At 43.9% G+C, this 16,128-nt stretch overlaps 4 protein-coding genes, 1 non-coding gene and 1 pseudogene across 6 annotated transcripts; 4 read left to right on the top strand and 2 right to left on the bottom strand.

Annotated features, from left to right (window-relative positions):
- Positions 1-794: 794 nt before the first annotated feature.
- Positions 795-3,125, top strand: YSH1 (LALA0S10e04940g1_1; the record flags this gene model as incomplete). The annotated part of the gene is made up of 1 exon (XM_022770508.1): positions 795-3,125. One exon carries the CDS (start codon positions 795-797, stop codon positions 3,123-3,125), a length of 2,331 nt encoding a protein of 776 aa, XP_022630418.1.
- A 200-nt stretch (positions 3,126-3,325) lies between these two features.
- Positions 3,326-5,119, top strand: DBP9 (LALA0S10e04962g1_1; the record flags this gene model as incomplete). The annotated part of the gene is made up of 1 exon (XM_022770509.1): positions 3,326-5,119. One exon carries the CDS (start codon positions 3,326-3,328, stop codon positions 5,117-5,119), a length of 1,794 nt encoding a protein of 597 aa, XP_022630419.1.
- A 160-nt stretch (positions 5,120-5,279) lies between these two features.
- Positions 5,280-5,689, bottom strand: SMD2 (LALA0S10e04984g1_1; the record flags this gene model as incomplete). Its single annotated transcript, XM_022770510.1, has 2 exons — positions 5,280-5,601; positions 5,685-5,689. 2 exons carry the CDS (start codon positions 5,687-5,689, stop codon positions 5,280-5,282), a joined length of 327 nt encoding a protein of 108 aa, XP_022630420.1.
- A 187-nt stretch (positions 5,690-5,876) lies between these two features.
- On the bottom strand, positions 5,877-8,168 carry MCM5 (LALA0S10e05006g1_1; the record flags this gene model as incomplete). Its single annotated transcript, XM_022770512.1, has 1 exon — positions 5,877-8,168. One exon carries the CDS (start codon positions 8,166-8,168, stop codon positions 5,877-5,879), a length of 2,292 nt encoding a protein of 763 aa, XP_022630421.1.
- A 5,000-nt stretch (positions 8,169-13,168) lies between these two features.
- LALA0_S10e05028r lies at positions 13,169-13,240 on the top strand. The gene has a single exon. It is a non-coding gene; the product is annotated as a tRNA-Glu (tRNA).
- A 697-nt stretch (positions 13,241-13,937) lies between these two features.
- Positions 13,938-16,043, top strand: LALA0_S10e05050g (annotated as a pseudogene). The gene has a single exon. A coding segment is annotated over exon 1 (2,106 nt).
- Positions 16,044-16,128: the final 85 nt, after the last annotated feature.

Here is a 16,128-nt window from a genome sequence, read left to right on the forward strand (position 1 = left end):
TGGAAACACGTTAATTAAATACAGTGTTCGCGGGATCTCAAATAATATTTTTTCAACAATTGGGTTTTATGGAATAACTTTTGAGTCTTGATCAAAGGCTGGCCACCCATTTGCGTAATATTTCTTAGGAAGTTGAAGCTGTAGTAGTCAGTCGTTCTTACCTGACAAGTCATATCACTTTGTACTATTCAGTCGTCACGAGTACGAAGACTATTCGACTGACTTCGAGGCCCAGCAGGCTATGCCAAACAATACATAAGAGAAAATACCGTTCGCTATAATACAAACTACCGAGAGCTTTCCTAGCATGGTTTCTATCACTCGTGATAGAGTCTGTGTGTGTTCTGTGTGTCACTAGCGACGATGCATACTCTAAATTTCCAAGTTCATTTGTTCAAGGTTCTAGCCAACTCATCGACTATCTGAGAGATTCTCGCAATTCGGGAGCTATCAAGCGCTTGGTTTGATCTGTTTGCGGTGTGCCGGACACATTTCTGGGACGAAAAGAAGTTAGTATTACAAGTTTTGCGCTAGACCACTTTTGCCAAGTACTAAAGTCAAGTTATTCACTTTACTAACTTGAAAAAATACCTAAATTCTGAACCTAGGATCCCAGGTCTTCACTCCCTTTTTCCATAGATTTTTTTTCTCCAGCCTGTACGTTACTTCTAGAGCACTTCACAAACCCCCATTCTACCCTGTTATTCTTTGACCCTACCAGCAACAGTCAGCTCAAAACAGAAAAGTTGAAAATCTCCATTCGTTCATTATTTTGATCTTCACTATCGATTATCATGTCTTCAGAACAAAGTCAGTCGCTAAGTAAAACGTCGTTTAAGTTCTTCGGACTTGGCGGAAGTAATGAAGTCGGCAGATCTTGCCATATTCTCCAATATAAGGGCAAGACGGTGATGCTTGATGCAGGAATTCATCCTGCTCACCAGGGCTTGGCATCTTTACCCTATTACGATGAGTTTGATCTTTCAACAGTTGACGTTCTACTTATTTCGCACTTCCATTTGGACCACGCGGCATCCCTGCCATACGTTATGCAGCGGACAAAATTTCGAGGACGAGTTTTCATGACGCACCCTACCAAAGCCATTTATCGATGGCTTTTAAGTGATTTTGTGAAAGTTACCAGCATTGGGTCTTCTAGATCTCTAGATAAAGACGAAAATTTGTATTCGGACGAAGACTTAGCAGAATCTTTCGATCGCATAGAAACGATAGACTTTCACTCCACTATCGACGTCAACGGTATCAAGTTCACTGCTTTCCATGCTGGGCACGTTCTGGGCGCAGCGATGTTTCAAGTCGAAATTGCGGGCCTCAAGACACTGTTCACGGGTGACTATTCTCGAGAAATTGACCGTCATTTAAATTCAGCAGAAGTCCCACCTTCATCTTCAGACATTTTGATTGTTGAATCAACATTCGGTACAGCAACTCATGAACCTAGGGTCAGTAGAGAGAAAAAGCTGACGCAGCTAATACATTCAACGGTCTTACGTGGAGGAAGGGTCCTGTTACCTTTATTTGCCTTGGGGAGGGCCCAGGAAATCATGCTGATATTGGACGAGTTTTGGTCTAAGCATCCAGAGGAGTTGGGCAATGGCCAAGTTCCAATTTTTTATGCCTCTAACCTCGCAAGAAAATGTATGAGTGTGTTCCAGACGTATGTGAATATGATGAATGATGATATCAGGAAAAAGTTTCGGGACTCGCAGTCCAATCCCTTCATTTTCAAGAACATTTCATATCTCAAAAATCTTGAAGAGTTTCAAGATTTTGGACCCAGTGTTATGCTGGCGTCTCCCGGTATGCTACAGAATGGTATTTCCCGAGACCTCCTCGAGAAATGGTGCCCTGACGACAAAAATTTGGTTTTAATCACAGGCTATTCGGTAGAAGGGACAATGGCAAAATATATCATGCTAGACCCTGACACTATTCCTTCCATCAACAATCCAGAAGTCAATATACCCAGGCGATGTCAGGTGGAGGAAATTTCGTTTGCAGCTCATGTTGATTTCCGCGAGAATCTAGATTTCATAGAGAAAATTGGCGCGAAGAACGTTATATTGGTGCACGGAGAATCTAATCCCATGGGACGTCTTAAATCGGCCCTTTTGTCCAATTTCTCGTCTTTAAAGGGCACAGAAGATGAAGTTCATGTTTTCAATCCTCGTAATTGTGTTGCCGTCGAGTTGGAGTTTTCGGGCATAAAAGTGGCTAGAGCCATAGGAAACATTGTGGACGAGGTTTTTGGCACATTGAACCAGGGTAAACTTGGTTCCATCAATACGTCGAGTGATGACGCGAAGAGGGAGGATCTACTGGACATAAAGAAGGAGAATGACGAGGGAACTATAGTTTCAGGGATTTTGGTTTCGGACGAAAAGAATTTTGATTTGAATTTAGTATCTTTATCGGATCTAAGGGACTACCACATGGATTTGTCGACCACTGTCTTGAGAGAGAGACAGACCATTCATATTGGTTGCAAAAAAGAGCTAATCTACTGGCATTTGTGCCAAATGTTCGGCGATATGGAGGTGATTATCGACGATGATGAAATCACAGGCAAAATACAGGAGTCGAAAGCTGCTCACAAAACAAGCACCAACGTTGGTGAACTTGAACTCAAAATCATGGGTGACGTGAAGCTCAATATAATCAAAAATGTCGCCACTTTGGAGTGGTCGCAAGGGATAATGAACGATACCGTTGCCGACAGTGTCATGGCCATACTTCTGAGCGTGGATTCCGCGCCTGTGAGCGTCAAAATGAGTAGTAAAAGCTGCAATCATGACCATCACACCAATAGCGAAGATGATCATGCAGAACACATTCACGAGCCCATTGGTGCCGACCACGATGACATATGGAAGATCAAGCAAGTCGCACGTCTGTGCACAGAGCAGTTTGGCGACTGTTTCAGTTACAAACTCGATGAAAAGGACACAACAGCCGATATTATCGGCAATATAACCATAGGGAAAACAAAGGCTTCCATAAACCTTTCACAGATGAAGGTCGCGGAATGTGATTCGAACCCATTGAGAGGAAGGATAGAAAGTATACTCACCATCGCTAGCGATCTGATAGCACCATTGTGTTGAAATTAGGATTGCGGGAGAACTCTGCTTGAAGTCGAATTCATATCATAACATACGTTGTTAGGCATCCATATAGTCAAATTTTTATATTAGGCTCATCGCTGCTCATCGCTGCTCATCGCTGCTCATCGCATCTCCAGAAAAGTCCTTGTATTTCGAAACAGCTAGTTGTTTGGTCCCTGACACTCTGATATTTGAGCAATATGAGTGAACAGAGTAGCGTCAGCACATATTTGGACGATTCAGCGGATTTCGAATCCTTTCATTTGGATGCAAGACTCTTGCAAGCCATCAAGCATAATGGATTTGAAAAGCCTACACTAATTCAGTCCAACGCTATTCCTTTGGCTCTGGAACAGAAAAGAGACGTAATCGCAAAAGCTGCTACAGGTTCGGGGAAAACTTTAGCCTATTTGATACCAGTCGTACAGACTATTTTGCAATACAAGCAGACAACACCAGCAGATCAAACTGGCAGTCCCAAGACACTGGGAATAATTTTGGTTCCTACAAGAGAACTGGCACAACAGGTGCAAGCAGTATTGGCAAAACTGGTTCTTTTTTGTTCCAAAGACGTGCATTCTTTAAACTTATCGTCCCAACTGGCCGACAATGTGCTAACGTCTCTGTTACTGGACGGCCCGGAAGTTTTAATCTCGACACCTTCCAGGCTGCTAGCAGTTCTTGAAACCAAATCCAACGCGTTGGTCATGGACGACCTCAAATTCCTAGTCATTGACGAAGTCGACCTCGTTTTGACGTTTGGCTATCAAGACGATCTTGACCAAATCGCTCGCTACTTACCTCTCAAAAAGAATTTACAGACTTTCCTGATGAGTGCTACTTTGAATGAGGACATCCAAGAACTGAAAGCGAAATTTTGCCGATCTCCAGCTATCTTGAAACTCAACGAGGACGAAATCAACAAAGACCAAAGTAAGTTGCTGCAGTACTATGTCAAAGTCAGTGAGTTTGACAAATTTTTACTGTGCTACGTTATCTTCAAACTGGGTTTGATCAAGGGCAAGACGCTCATCTTTGTCAATAATATAGACAGAGGATACAGGCTCAAATTAGTGCTGGAACAGTTTGGCATCAGATCATGCATTTTGAATAGCGAGTTGCCAGCTAACTCAAGACAGCACATCGTGGCAGAATTCAATAAAAATGTTTATCAGTTGCTCATTGCCACGGATGACACTGAGTACATCAAGGAAGAAGAAGAAGAAGAAGAAGAGGATGGTGAGGGCCAGAAAGCGGTAGAAGTTGAAAGTACGGAACAACCCGCGTCAAGCGACAGCGGTAACAAGAGTAGAAAAGACGGTAAAAATTTCAAAAAAGACAGAGACTACGGTGTATCTCGGGGCGTCGATTTCCAGAATGTGGCCTGCGTTTTGAACTTCGACTTACCATCGACCGCGAAGTCATATGTCCACAGGATTGGCAGAACTGCGCGTGCAGGCAAATCGGGTGCCGCCATTTCATTTGTGGTTCCTCTCAAAGAATTTGGAAAACACAAACCATCAATGTGCGCCACTGCGAAAAGGGACGAAAAGATTCTATCGAGGATCGTCAAACAACAAAGCAAACTAGGTTTCGAAATTTTGCCTTACTCTTTTGATATAAATCAAGTGGAAGGTTTCCGCTATAGAATGGAGGATGGTTTTCGTGCTGTGACTCAAGTTGCGGTCAGAGAGGCTCGTGTCAAGGAACTGAAGCAAGAAATTTTAACCAGTGACAAGCTAAAAAGGCATTTCGAAGAAAACCCACAGGATTTGCAAAGTCTGAGGCATGACAAGGAACTACACCCGGCAAGAGTGCAGCAACATCTCAAAAGGGTACCGGACTATCTTCTTCCAGAAGCTGCTAGACAAAACAAACAAAAAATTGGTTTTGTACCCTTTCACACTGCCAAGAGCTTGAAACGCAAAGGCAAGGTTTACAAGAACAACAGCAAACGCGGTGGCAAGTCAGATCCGCTTAAGAACTTCAAATAGTTTAGAATGGCTTATAATTTGCATTTGTGATAAACGGATAGAGAAGGATATGAAACTCCAACCTGTCATCCCTGTACAGTAGTATAATTGTTCACTTATCTTATTTTAACATTACCCAATAATACACATTACTTACATCCCACGAGAACGAGATCCTTTGTCAAATCGGCGCTCGTAAAACAACGATGACAGAATCCCCCCGCAAAAAGAGCTTGCTAACGAAGCGTTCCCTATTAATCGTCTTTTTATTCACTTTTTCGGTCCATAGCTCTTTTACATTCTCAAGTACCATATTGCAGTGTCTATCGAAGGCTTTTACACGGGCTATAATTTTGTGGTTATTTCTCAGTGAGATTATCACTGGTACTTTGGATAGCATAGCATCGTTTATCAAAGACATAGGACCATGCTTAAACTCGAATTCTTCCAACTGCTGGAGCTCATCCTGTGTTAAATCAGACCGCTGACGATCCACTAGTTCTCTATCCATATTTCACCGTTAGTAAAGCTTTTTGACGCTAGAAAAAACCACCCGTTATCAACTAAATTGCAAAAAGACACATACGACATCAAATCCTACTTCAAAGCTATAAGTCCTCACCTGTTTGACATCGAAAGTGTTTTCTTTCATCCTGCATTTGAATTTGAGATTAGTGTATACATCTCACTTAAAGTGGACAAGCTCGAAATTTCAAAAGGTCATCCTGAACGTGCGGTGAAGATGGATGGAAGCTGGTTCAAGTCCAGGGGCCCAGTTCTAAGCGCCGCTCCTGTAAATGTTTTGACCTTGGTAACGTAGTTGAATAGTTCCATGACGCTCGAGAATATAGAGTGCTCTGTCAAGTGCTGGGGCGGAATGATTCTTCTGCTCGCAAAATTCACGACGTAAAGTCTGGTAGCTCGTGGACCAGCCAACGGGCAAACGTCTCTTGAGTTCTTCCTCAATACGTCTCACGTCTTGAACTTGATCTGGGTTTTGCCCAAGGCCTCCTATCGGGTCCTGTGAGGCCGCATCCATTGTGGACGCTTGGAAGAGACGGATAGCCTCGTCAACATGCTTTTCATGAGCAACGGGACTGAGTTCCAGCTTGGCAAGCGACTCAGATATACGGATTATGGCCTCCAGTTGCCGAACTGTGATCGGAATGGACGAACGCTGCTCACTCTGAAGCTCGTTGATGAGTAGTTTTTTGCGAATGCCGACAAAATGCGATGAGAGCTTTTCGGCCGCTTGTGATGACAGCCTAGGTGCACATTTCATGCGGCAGTAAGTGATATATCTTTTCATTTGGTCAATCGGTATTTCCGCACCATCAAGCTCCTCTTCCCCCTCTTGGATCGCTGTGCGTCCGGTATGTATGTTCATGACGTGATTTGCAATAGAGATATCTCTTTCCTCGTTGTGGTGGTCCTTGACGATAAAAATCATGTCGAATCTAGAAAGAATGGTCGATTGAAAGTCTATGTTTTCTCCAGGGGATTTCAAGTCATCGTAACGTCCGTAAATGGGATTGGCCGCAGCCATGACACTGGTTCTCGAATTCAAAACCGTTGTGATACCAGCTTTCGCAATGGAAATGGTCTGTTGCTCCATGGCTTCGTGGATAGCAACTCTGTCTTCGTCTCTCATCTTGTCAAATTCATCAATACAGACAACGCCACCATCAGCCAAGACCATTGCACCACCCTCAAGGTAAAATTCACGAGTAGCAGGATCACGCTGAACAGAAGCCGTAAGACCTGCTGCCGAAGAACCCTTACCGGAGGTGTAAACTGCAATTGGGCTAACTTTTTCGACAAATTTCAAAAGCTGCGATTTGGCGGTACCAGGATCACCCAAAAGAAGTACGTTGATGTCACCTCTCAAGCGCATTCCATCCGGTAGAAGCTTTTTAGATCCACCCATAAGTAGACACACAATGGACTTCTTGATGTCATCGTTGCCGTAAATGCTGGGTGCGATGGACTTTGAGAACACTTCATACAAATCGGGACGTCTGCTTAAAGTCAAAAATTGTTCCTCTTCTTTCTCAGAAAAATGCACCCCACTGCTAATAGAATTTCCGTCCAGTGCTGTTTGAATCCCCAAAATTTTGATGTATGGATTCCTGATGGCCACAGCTTTCCCCCCACTAGCAGCTGCTCCTGTACCACGATTTTTAGCCTGGTAGATCGAGTAGACTCCGATTATCGTGGCCCTAGTACCGGGCACTATCTTATTAGTCAAGTAACGATCTGCGGACATCAATATGTTACGAGGCATTTCACCAACTGGAACCAATTCCGGAATTTCTTGCAGTTTGAGAAACTGCTGGTCTACAAAACGAGAAGACTCGTGCACCACCATGTATGGGTCCTGACCACATGGATTAGCGCCAGTATCACGCGAATGGTCAGCTAAACACACCTTTGGAAGGCTGACACTAGCCCCACCCAATGATCCAAAACTGTTAAGGCGCAATGTGGTGACATGTCGACAAGTTCGGCACATAAGTGTGAGAAAAGTGGCTTTTGATGATAGCACGGAAGCAGAGACCACAATTCCGCTTACACGAATAAATTTGGAGACATTTTCTGACCCTAGTGCTCGTAACGAGATCTCAGAGGCATCTGATTTGATCAGCACTTGGCACACCGGAATTTCAAAACCTAAGGCCGCTGTGTCAGAGCCGTTATTTGCAGTGTTTTCGTCAGGGTTTTCTGTTGAGCCATTGAGATCAGAAGAGATATCGCGGGACAAAAGCGCGATTCTTTTTGCCACGAGTGTCACGGCGTGTTCGAACAACGGCAACACATCTGTGGGTTCGTCGCACAGCTTTTTGTAAAGATCTTCATTGTAGCCAATCAAATGCGCTGTGTCGATCGTTATGCAGTATCTTTTCAAAAGCAGATTACTTCTGAGCTGCTCTCGGTACACAAAATGTGCATCCAAACGGAATTCTAAAATAAAGTTGTGGAAGGATTTGATGATCTCTGAATTATCGTTTTCGCCAATTTCCTCGCCGGCCAAAACCGGTGCTGCATAAACCTCTGTACGATCATAAGACATAGCAGGCAATCAATGCTGGTACTGGTTTAAGTCTCACGGAACTCTAGTTCTCTTCTCTTCAGTCGAACTAGAGCGTCTGTCTCATCGTCGACCATGAATTTCGATAACATATGACATATGAGGCGGACGTCTTATCACGTTTGACGTGATTGGCTTGCTGGAAACAATATCAATGTTAACTGGCACATTATTCACGTGAAGTTTGAGCACGAGCTGTAGAAGCTGTCTAGCTCAGACTTCTAGCTATTCCTCAACGTACTTCCTCGAGCGATTGGAATGCTCCGCGTTTTTCCATAAGTAAACTTACCTTAGCCTTGATGTCACATGACCACCGCCAACAAGCATCGTGGTTCTGTTTAAAGACGAGTAAGTGACTGTCGATCCTGGTGGATTGGACTTCAGGAAACAAGACTTTGCGTGTTGCTTGGCGTGGGTCGTATCCTTAGTGTACGAACCACGGCTTTACTCATGAGGTGATGCCAACGTCATCTATTTTCAAGATTAGTATTGGCTCGAAATTTATCTGGAAATGCACGAATTAGACCCACATATGTAGATCCTTGTTTGCCTTGGCAATAATGCACCTTTGTAAAATGTGCATATAAGACGAATGGACCAACAACCCTCCTGCATTTTTACGAACAGTGGTGAACCACCCTTCAGCCCACAAATGAAGCTAACAGCAAAGACCTTGAGCCGAGGATAACGAGGTGTTCCCTCTCACCTGAGCTTTCCAATACGAACACCAAATGGCCTTTGCATTACGTGCCCAAGATACACACTGAAATTACGATCGCAGGTCGTATAATCCTCGCATACCCGTGCCAAGTTCAAACCCAGAGCTCTCTAAGAGTATTTTTTGACTCGCTCTTGGCCTTTTCTTTTACACTTTTCTCACACCAGCCCTGCACATAATAGCCGGATTATCCTAATGAAACCCGAATTTGTTCTCAATGTGGAAAAAATAGTTTAACCCACTGGGTAAACTTGCATCATGTAATGCTTATCCTAAAATCCGAAGCTAGGAGTGTTGCATATAGGGATCTCCAGTTGAACCCTTGCGTGCGTTCTAACTCAGCTATCAGCTTAATTCCGCAAACGTATTTTCAGCTAAATTCCGCTCCCTCCCTCCAACGGATCTTGGCTTTCGTGCCCGCGCGTTGCGAAAATCATCTTGGCCGTTACTACTCGAGACCATCGTTAATAATAATCTGTACCAAATTTAATTACAGGTCTGAACAGGTTCCAAGTTAGATGGTCTACAAGGAACAATAGATAGAACGGCAGAGCTTCAGTCCATGCATAATGTGCTTACCTCCTTTCTGTGAGCTTGAAAGGCACAGGCTCATGTTGGACAATCGCAAATGTGTAGAAATAACAACGTAAGGTCTTGATTCCAAAGCCAAAAAGGTATAAAAAGAGAACAATATCTTCGGACATTCCGCATTTCGACGAGTTGATTCTACTTTATCTCCTTTTTAGTTGTACTCCTCAAGCAACTGCTACTGAAGACAACACCAAAAACTATCGTAACCAAAAATGAAGTTTGCCAAAGTTCTTCTAGCCACCTTCCTGTCGTTGGCTGCCGCTGACAGCACCGGTCCCTACAACACTAGTGTTACTGTGGACGACTTTGTGGGACTTTACCCCAATGCCATCATTTGGGAGGATGACGGTAGTCTCACAATTAAGGACAGTTCGGGCAACACGTACATTATTCCTGAGAACTCTACGCTATACACTACATACGAGGAGGATCCTTGGGCCGTTCTTGGCGAAGCTGTTGAAGTTTCCAGCGGTTATTATTTGGAATACGCTTTGGAGTAGTCTAATGGATCCCGGACATGGGAAGTACTGGGCTTCACGCCAGGTTGCGTTAGGTTGCCTTAAGTAAAATGTATATTATAAAAATAAAGTAACATTGAAAGAATGTTTGCAAAGAGTGCCGGCAATGGTAGCCTTGCTCATGTTTTGCGAAATGTTCGCACTGCAGTGCTCAGACTGCTAGTTGTTGAATAGCACTCAGATGTTTTTTCTTTGGGCACTAGTAGTTTGCACAGCTTGACGGTAGGCAAATGGATATTCCAGCCCAGCAAACGCGAAGTCTTGAACCATAGTTTGTGAATTCCGGTAGATGATAAACTCTCCAAGACGATTCCACTCACCGGGAGAGTTTTTACTTCAACTCCAGAGCAGGGAATGCATCCACAGACGTATTCACACAGCGTCAAACACATCGCGGTGCTCGATCACGTGCATAGACATGGCGACTGACCAAGCAAATGTGACAACTGCTGTTGTTGTTGATTACTGGCACCACGCTGGTCGGCGCTACCGGATTCTCTTGCCGTAGATACAATTGATGAGCTTTGTTCCGTCACTGTACAGAATTAGATGAGCTTCAGGAACATTTCTAACACATTGTGAGAAGTGTGTCGTTACGTCTCGAGTTTAAATCAGGAAACTGGTATGGGCGGAATATTTCAAATACCAATCACTGATCTCGGTTAGTGAAAGAATGTTGAGCGATCAAACTAGGACACAATTCTAATGCTTCCTCGTCGGCTTATTGTCACAAGTATCTTTTTTGAGGAAAACAGATACCTCGTAACGGTGATCGCACTACGATGCTTGTTGGAATAATAAAATGAGGGTGTCCCTCTGAAAGAGAATACTAGCTCTTTTGTGACATTACGTGCAAATTTACGGGATCGTATTTTCAAGAAACAAAAATTATAAAATGGCTGACATTATTCTTACTTATCTTGGGTGTATTTTGGTTTGGAGGTCGTGCCTAACTGAAAGAGTCTCAACAAAAACTAATAGGCACGTAAGATCAATCTGAGATTCTCAAGGAGGAGTGTTAACTGTGAATTGGCATTCTTTCTCTCATTCTGGTATATATTGACTCTGTTTTCTCAAGTTTTGTTACGTTGAATGCTTGTTACTTGCTAAATTAGAGTTCATGAAGATATATTTGCTGAGATGAGCGTATTCCAATATGGAAATTGTACGGGTTTCTCACGATGATATTACACTGACACAAATACGAAAGATCTGTCAGAGATTAAGAAGGAATATGTATAGGCACCGAAACGATTATGGCAAGTTTATAGAGTCAAAAAGCTCTTCTCCTGATACCCAAGAGGTCAGCACTCGTTAAAAGAGTGGTTGGTGACGACCGCAGATTATTTGCGTCGCTTACTAAAAGAAGGTCACAGAGATTTCGTATCTGGGAGTTCAAGGCCTTCAAAATATGCTACATGAATCATTCTCGTGTGTTTCGTCTACGTCTGCTGTCAATTTTAATGCTCTGTTACAACTTGAGAACTCTGAGTGTGATAATGAAGACCTTGGAACAATGGGCGAGCGCGATTGAACGATCGTATGTCGTTCAACGTGATGACTGAAGATTGCCGTTTTCTTTGTCCAGGACAAGGCAGAGGTGACGGGTTTTACTTCTTTGAAATACTCAAATATTCTAATCGTTTACGTAGAGCATAACTTAGTCAAACCGAATCCAAGTGCCACTTTAGGTCTCATTGATCTGCTAAAACGCGAATGTTAACTTATATCCGTAAAATATAAAAAAATACTTTGGGGGATATTGAGCTCGAACTTAAATTTTTATGAAGCCTGTTTTGCAAAGAAAGCTCAAGACAAGGTTCATGTTTATACGATCAAGTGCAATCAATATCGTCCCTGTTTGATAAGTAGTGGTTCTAGTTTCCTAGAATATCTGTCGCTGTCGTTGTATCACGTGTGTGATCTTTTCGTCACGAATCTGACGCTAGACGGACATAGGTTACGACAGTTCGAGCACCATACTCTTGAAAATAGCTCATCAATGTGGAAAACATTCCTTGTTAGTTGGGGTTGCCGAGCATCTAGCATGGCCACGTTGTTGCGGGCGGTATCAACCTGTATCATTGTTGGGATTGGTGAACTATATGGTATAGTGCCAATTGCGTAATCCGAAAGTGACATATTAGTCTAAAATGACATCTTAAGCGCTAAGGTGAATTGGACCAATCGTAAAGATATGAAGCAACAATACGTCAACGCTATGCAGGATTTGCAAACAATCCAGAACCTTTATTAAGCATCCTTACCAATGGCTAGGGTCTAGAACATTACCTACTGTTTGCTATTGTTGCTCCAAAAATCGTTTAAATATCCGTGGTTTGGTCAAACCAAATGACCAAACTTATAACCAAAAGAGCCACGGAGAGATAAGTAAAATCCATAACCAAAACCATTCACTTAGAGCAAATCATGACTGAGCAAACGAAGCAGATTAACAACTCGAACACTGCCGACGTAGTCGAGCCTCAATAATCATATCTTTTACCTTTCAGAGAAGACCTCACTTTTGTGCGACGTGAATTGCTGATGTCATGAAAGCCGATAATATGGACACAGGAATATTTGATGCACAGAAAGGCCTTTTCGTAGAGTGTTCGTCTCGGTATTTGAAATTCGGGCAGAAAATCGCCAGAATCGCAGACATAACATCTAGCAAGATCTTGACCCTTGGACGTATCTCCGAGTGTAAAACGCAGATGATGGTTCTGCAATTGAGTAAGTTTTGAAGACGTTTGAAGACGTTATGCTGGTAAAATATGCATCTTGATTAGAGTACATGCCTCTTCTTTGACCAAGTGCATGTCGCTTCCGTAAACGCAAAACGCGGCCCTCTTGTTCCACAATACATACTACAGCACCCAAAGACTTGATAATTACGTTCGTATATAAGGAAGAAGGTGGCAAGTCGTTTTATTTGTTAAGATAGCTTCCATATTCTACAAAGCTACTCGCGATACTACTCGTGCAAAGCTTACCGATGGGACAGCCAAAAGAACGAGATATCAATATCACATCGGGCAGACCTTAATGATATGTCCCCGCTATGTTCCACCTAATAATGTCGGCTTCCGCCGCTCCAAGTGACGTCTTTCCCACCACCAGATCCTCAGCTCCCCTCTTCCTTCATCGCATTGTCCGATATAGTGTAACGGCTATCACATCACGCTTTCACCGTGGAGACCGGGGTTCGACTCCCCGTATCGGAGTCGTTAATTTTTGATTTTTTCCTCTATTTTTTTTTGTTGAAAATAAAGTGCGGGGTGCATTGAATTATAAGTACCCCACAACCTTTGTTCTAGGCATCCAACACAAGCGCCGATCACTGGGCGCCAGTTGCAAATGGGAACCTTGCCAACTCGTAAACCCGCCATCCTTACAGGCGGAATCCGCAAACCAACAGTACCTCTAAGCCAAAGTTATTCACCACCGTAACACCGTTTCGCCAAACCTCAACGTTCTGCTTCTTGTTCCATCCCCATCGTCTCTTTACACACCACTGCTAACATTCTCCAAAAGATCACCTGCTACAAATTATGTTGGAGCCCCCATCACCCAGCACCCAACACCCAAACACCCCGAAGCCATATCGTGTATCCGTCTCCCCTAAAATACACAAAAACCACAAACGGCCAGGGGCAACGGAAAAAACTCCAACCGCGTTTCCGGGGCCCCGGGCTAAGAAGGTGCAGCAACGATAAGGGGCCCCACAAAAAAAAAAAAAAAAAATAGCCCAAAAAAAAATTAATATAACTCAAAAGCAAGGAGTATATAAGGAGCCACGGATCGAGCGATCCGGGTTGAATAGGTAGTTATATGGATGGAATCCCACAGATGGAAGGTCTTGAAAGTTAAGATTAACAAGACCAGAACACTACGCTTTGGGGCGGTGGCAAACCGTATTAGAGAGAGAAAGAGAGAGAGACGGAGAGACAGATAGAGTTTTCTAAGAAAAAAAGAGTCTTGTGTTCTTCTCCGCTTTCCAAAAAAAAAAAAATAATTTCTAAATTCTCGTTTGCTGGCTTGGCTCTTTTCTTGGTGCTGGTCCTTAGGTTTCAGCAGCTACACCAGCAGCTCAGTTTTGTCCTTGCATATTTCATTCAAGCCGCCATCATTCTGCACCCTGTGTTGCCCTCAACCGCTGCGTACGAGCAGCTAGCGTCGTCGCCGCTTTTGCGGCCTTCGCTTAAACCGCGAGCGGCGTCTGCGACGCCGTCGCGGTCTAGCTCATCACTGAAAAATGTGCGATTTGCTCACCAACTCACAACCGTCAAACGTTTTGACACCAGATCGGAACCCATCTCGATCTCAACCGAAAATTCACCGGAACCCGTTGCCGTACCGATTGACGAAATCTGCAGCGACAGCATCAAAGTCACTTCAGACGAGTTTTGGTTTGGAACGGCACTGTCACGTGCCAAACTCCCGTTGGCTTTGCCCCACAGGTCTTCGTCCTCCAGTTTTAGTTTGTTCGACCCAACGCTCTACAGTGAAAGCGACGAGGACAGTGACAGCAGCGACTTGGACCCAATGCTACATCTGTCGAGCCAAACGGCCGCTGCAGTAACCCCCGTAGCGACAGCGACGAACAACAAAACCAACGCAAATGGCATTTCTGCAGCTTCGTCCACCCAAAGATTTGTGGTGGACAAGTGGCGGCTGCTGTCCTCGGACATTCAGCCCGTGATCACGCGGCGGGCCCTCGATTTGCAATCCCACATTCTTGCGCACCTTAAGGGTCACAATATCAAGCTTAACAAAGTTGCGTCGTGTTTGGACTCTCACAAGATCCAGGGCCTTATCTACGTGGCAAACCTCAATTTCGAAAAAACGCTCGAAATCAAATTCACTTTTAACGCGTGGCAAGACGTGCATTATGTATCCGCGTACTACCACCGTACCGTGACTCGTGGCATTGACGAATTTAAATTCACCATAGACTTGGCAGGTCTCTCTTTCTTCATGCAATCCAAAAATATTCTTCATTGCAACTCTCACATCCCAGAAACTTCTTGTCAAATCAACATGGAGTTGTGCTGTCGGTATGACGTGAACGGAGAAACCTATTATGACAACAATAACTACAACAATTACCACGTTGAGCTCCAGGCTTTTACGCATCCGGTAATTCAAAGAAGTGCCGTTTCCGCGCCCAATTTAACCGCCTTGGCGTCATCTGTTGAGTCGCCCCGCCATTCTACAGATGCATTTGTCAACAACACTTCTAGATCCTTTAATTCTGATTTCCTGGCATCTACGACTTTGTCGCCTAGTGCCTCGAAAATCGCACCAAAACAGGCGACTACGTCTGGTAGGAAATTTTCGGACAATACCGACTATTACAATACCTCACCGCTCAAACATTTATTTCACAACGATACAACACTGGCCAAACCGTCACGCATTAACGAAGTCACCTTTGATTATGACACTACTCCTACTTCTCCAATGCATGTTTTTTTCGACCGTGAGGGCTCAAATTACACACACACACCACCCCCTTCCCAAAATGGTGAACATGTGGCGGCACCCGCAATATCATCCCTTATAGATCAATCCAGCATCCCTGATGCTTCACTTTCAAAGGAAAACATCGATCCTTCTGTGCAAAGAGACACCTCGGAGTTTTCTTCCTTCAGTACTCACCGTGATCCTTTAGCAGACACTCCTTTTTCGCCCTCTGACTCTGCTGTTGATACCGCTTTCACGACCGATAACTCTTCTTCGTCCATTTCGGGTCGAAAGCCACGCTCTCTCACAGGTTTGTCCTCTTGTAAGCTCAAGCGGGATCTCTTCCTTTCATCTGCCATTTCCGTCGAACCTAGACCGCCTCAAGAACCGTCTGCTACAGCCATCGACTACAATATGTTAATACAGTCCTATTGTTTTTATGACTCCAAGGAAAACGCTTCGGGTCCAAAAACCATTACACCTTCATTTTGGTCAAATCAAATCTCCTCGAACACACCTCCAATTCTATCTCCGAGTGAGAGACACGATTGGATGCTATAAGATCCATAGTTTTATGACCCCATCTTCTGCTGCATCGACTAATGTTTTGAAAACAGAACCACGGAATTTACAGATATCGCGGGAA

Source organism: Lachancea lanzarotensis, scaffold LALA0S10, assembly GCF_000938715.1.
Source record: "Lachancea lanzarotensis genome assembly LALA0, scaffold LALA0S10, whole genome shotgun sequence".
Lineage (NCBI taxonomy): Eukaryota > Fungi > Ascomycota > Saccharomycetes > Saccharomycetales > Saccharomycetaceae > Lachancea > Lachancea lanzarotensis.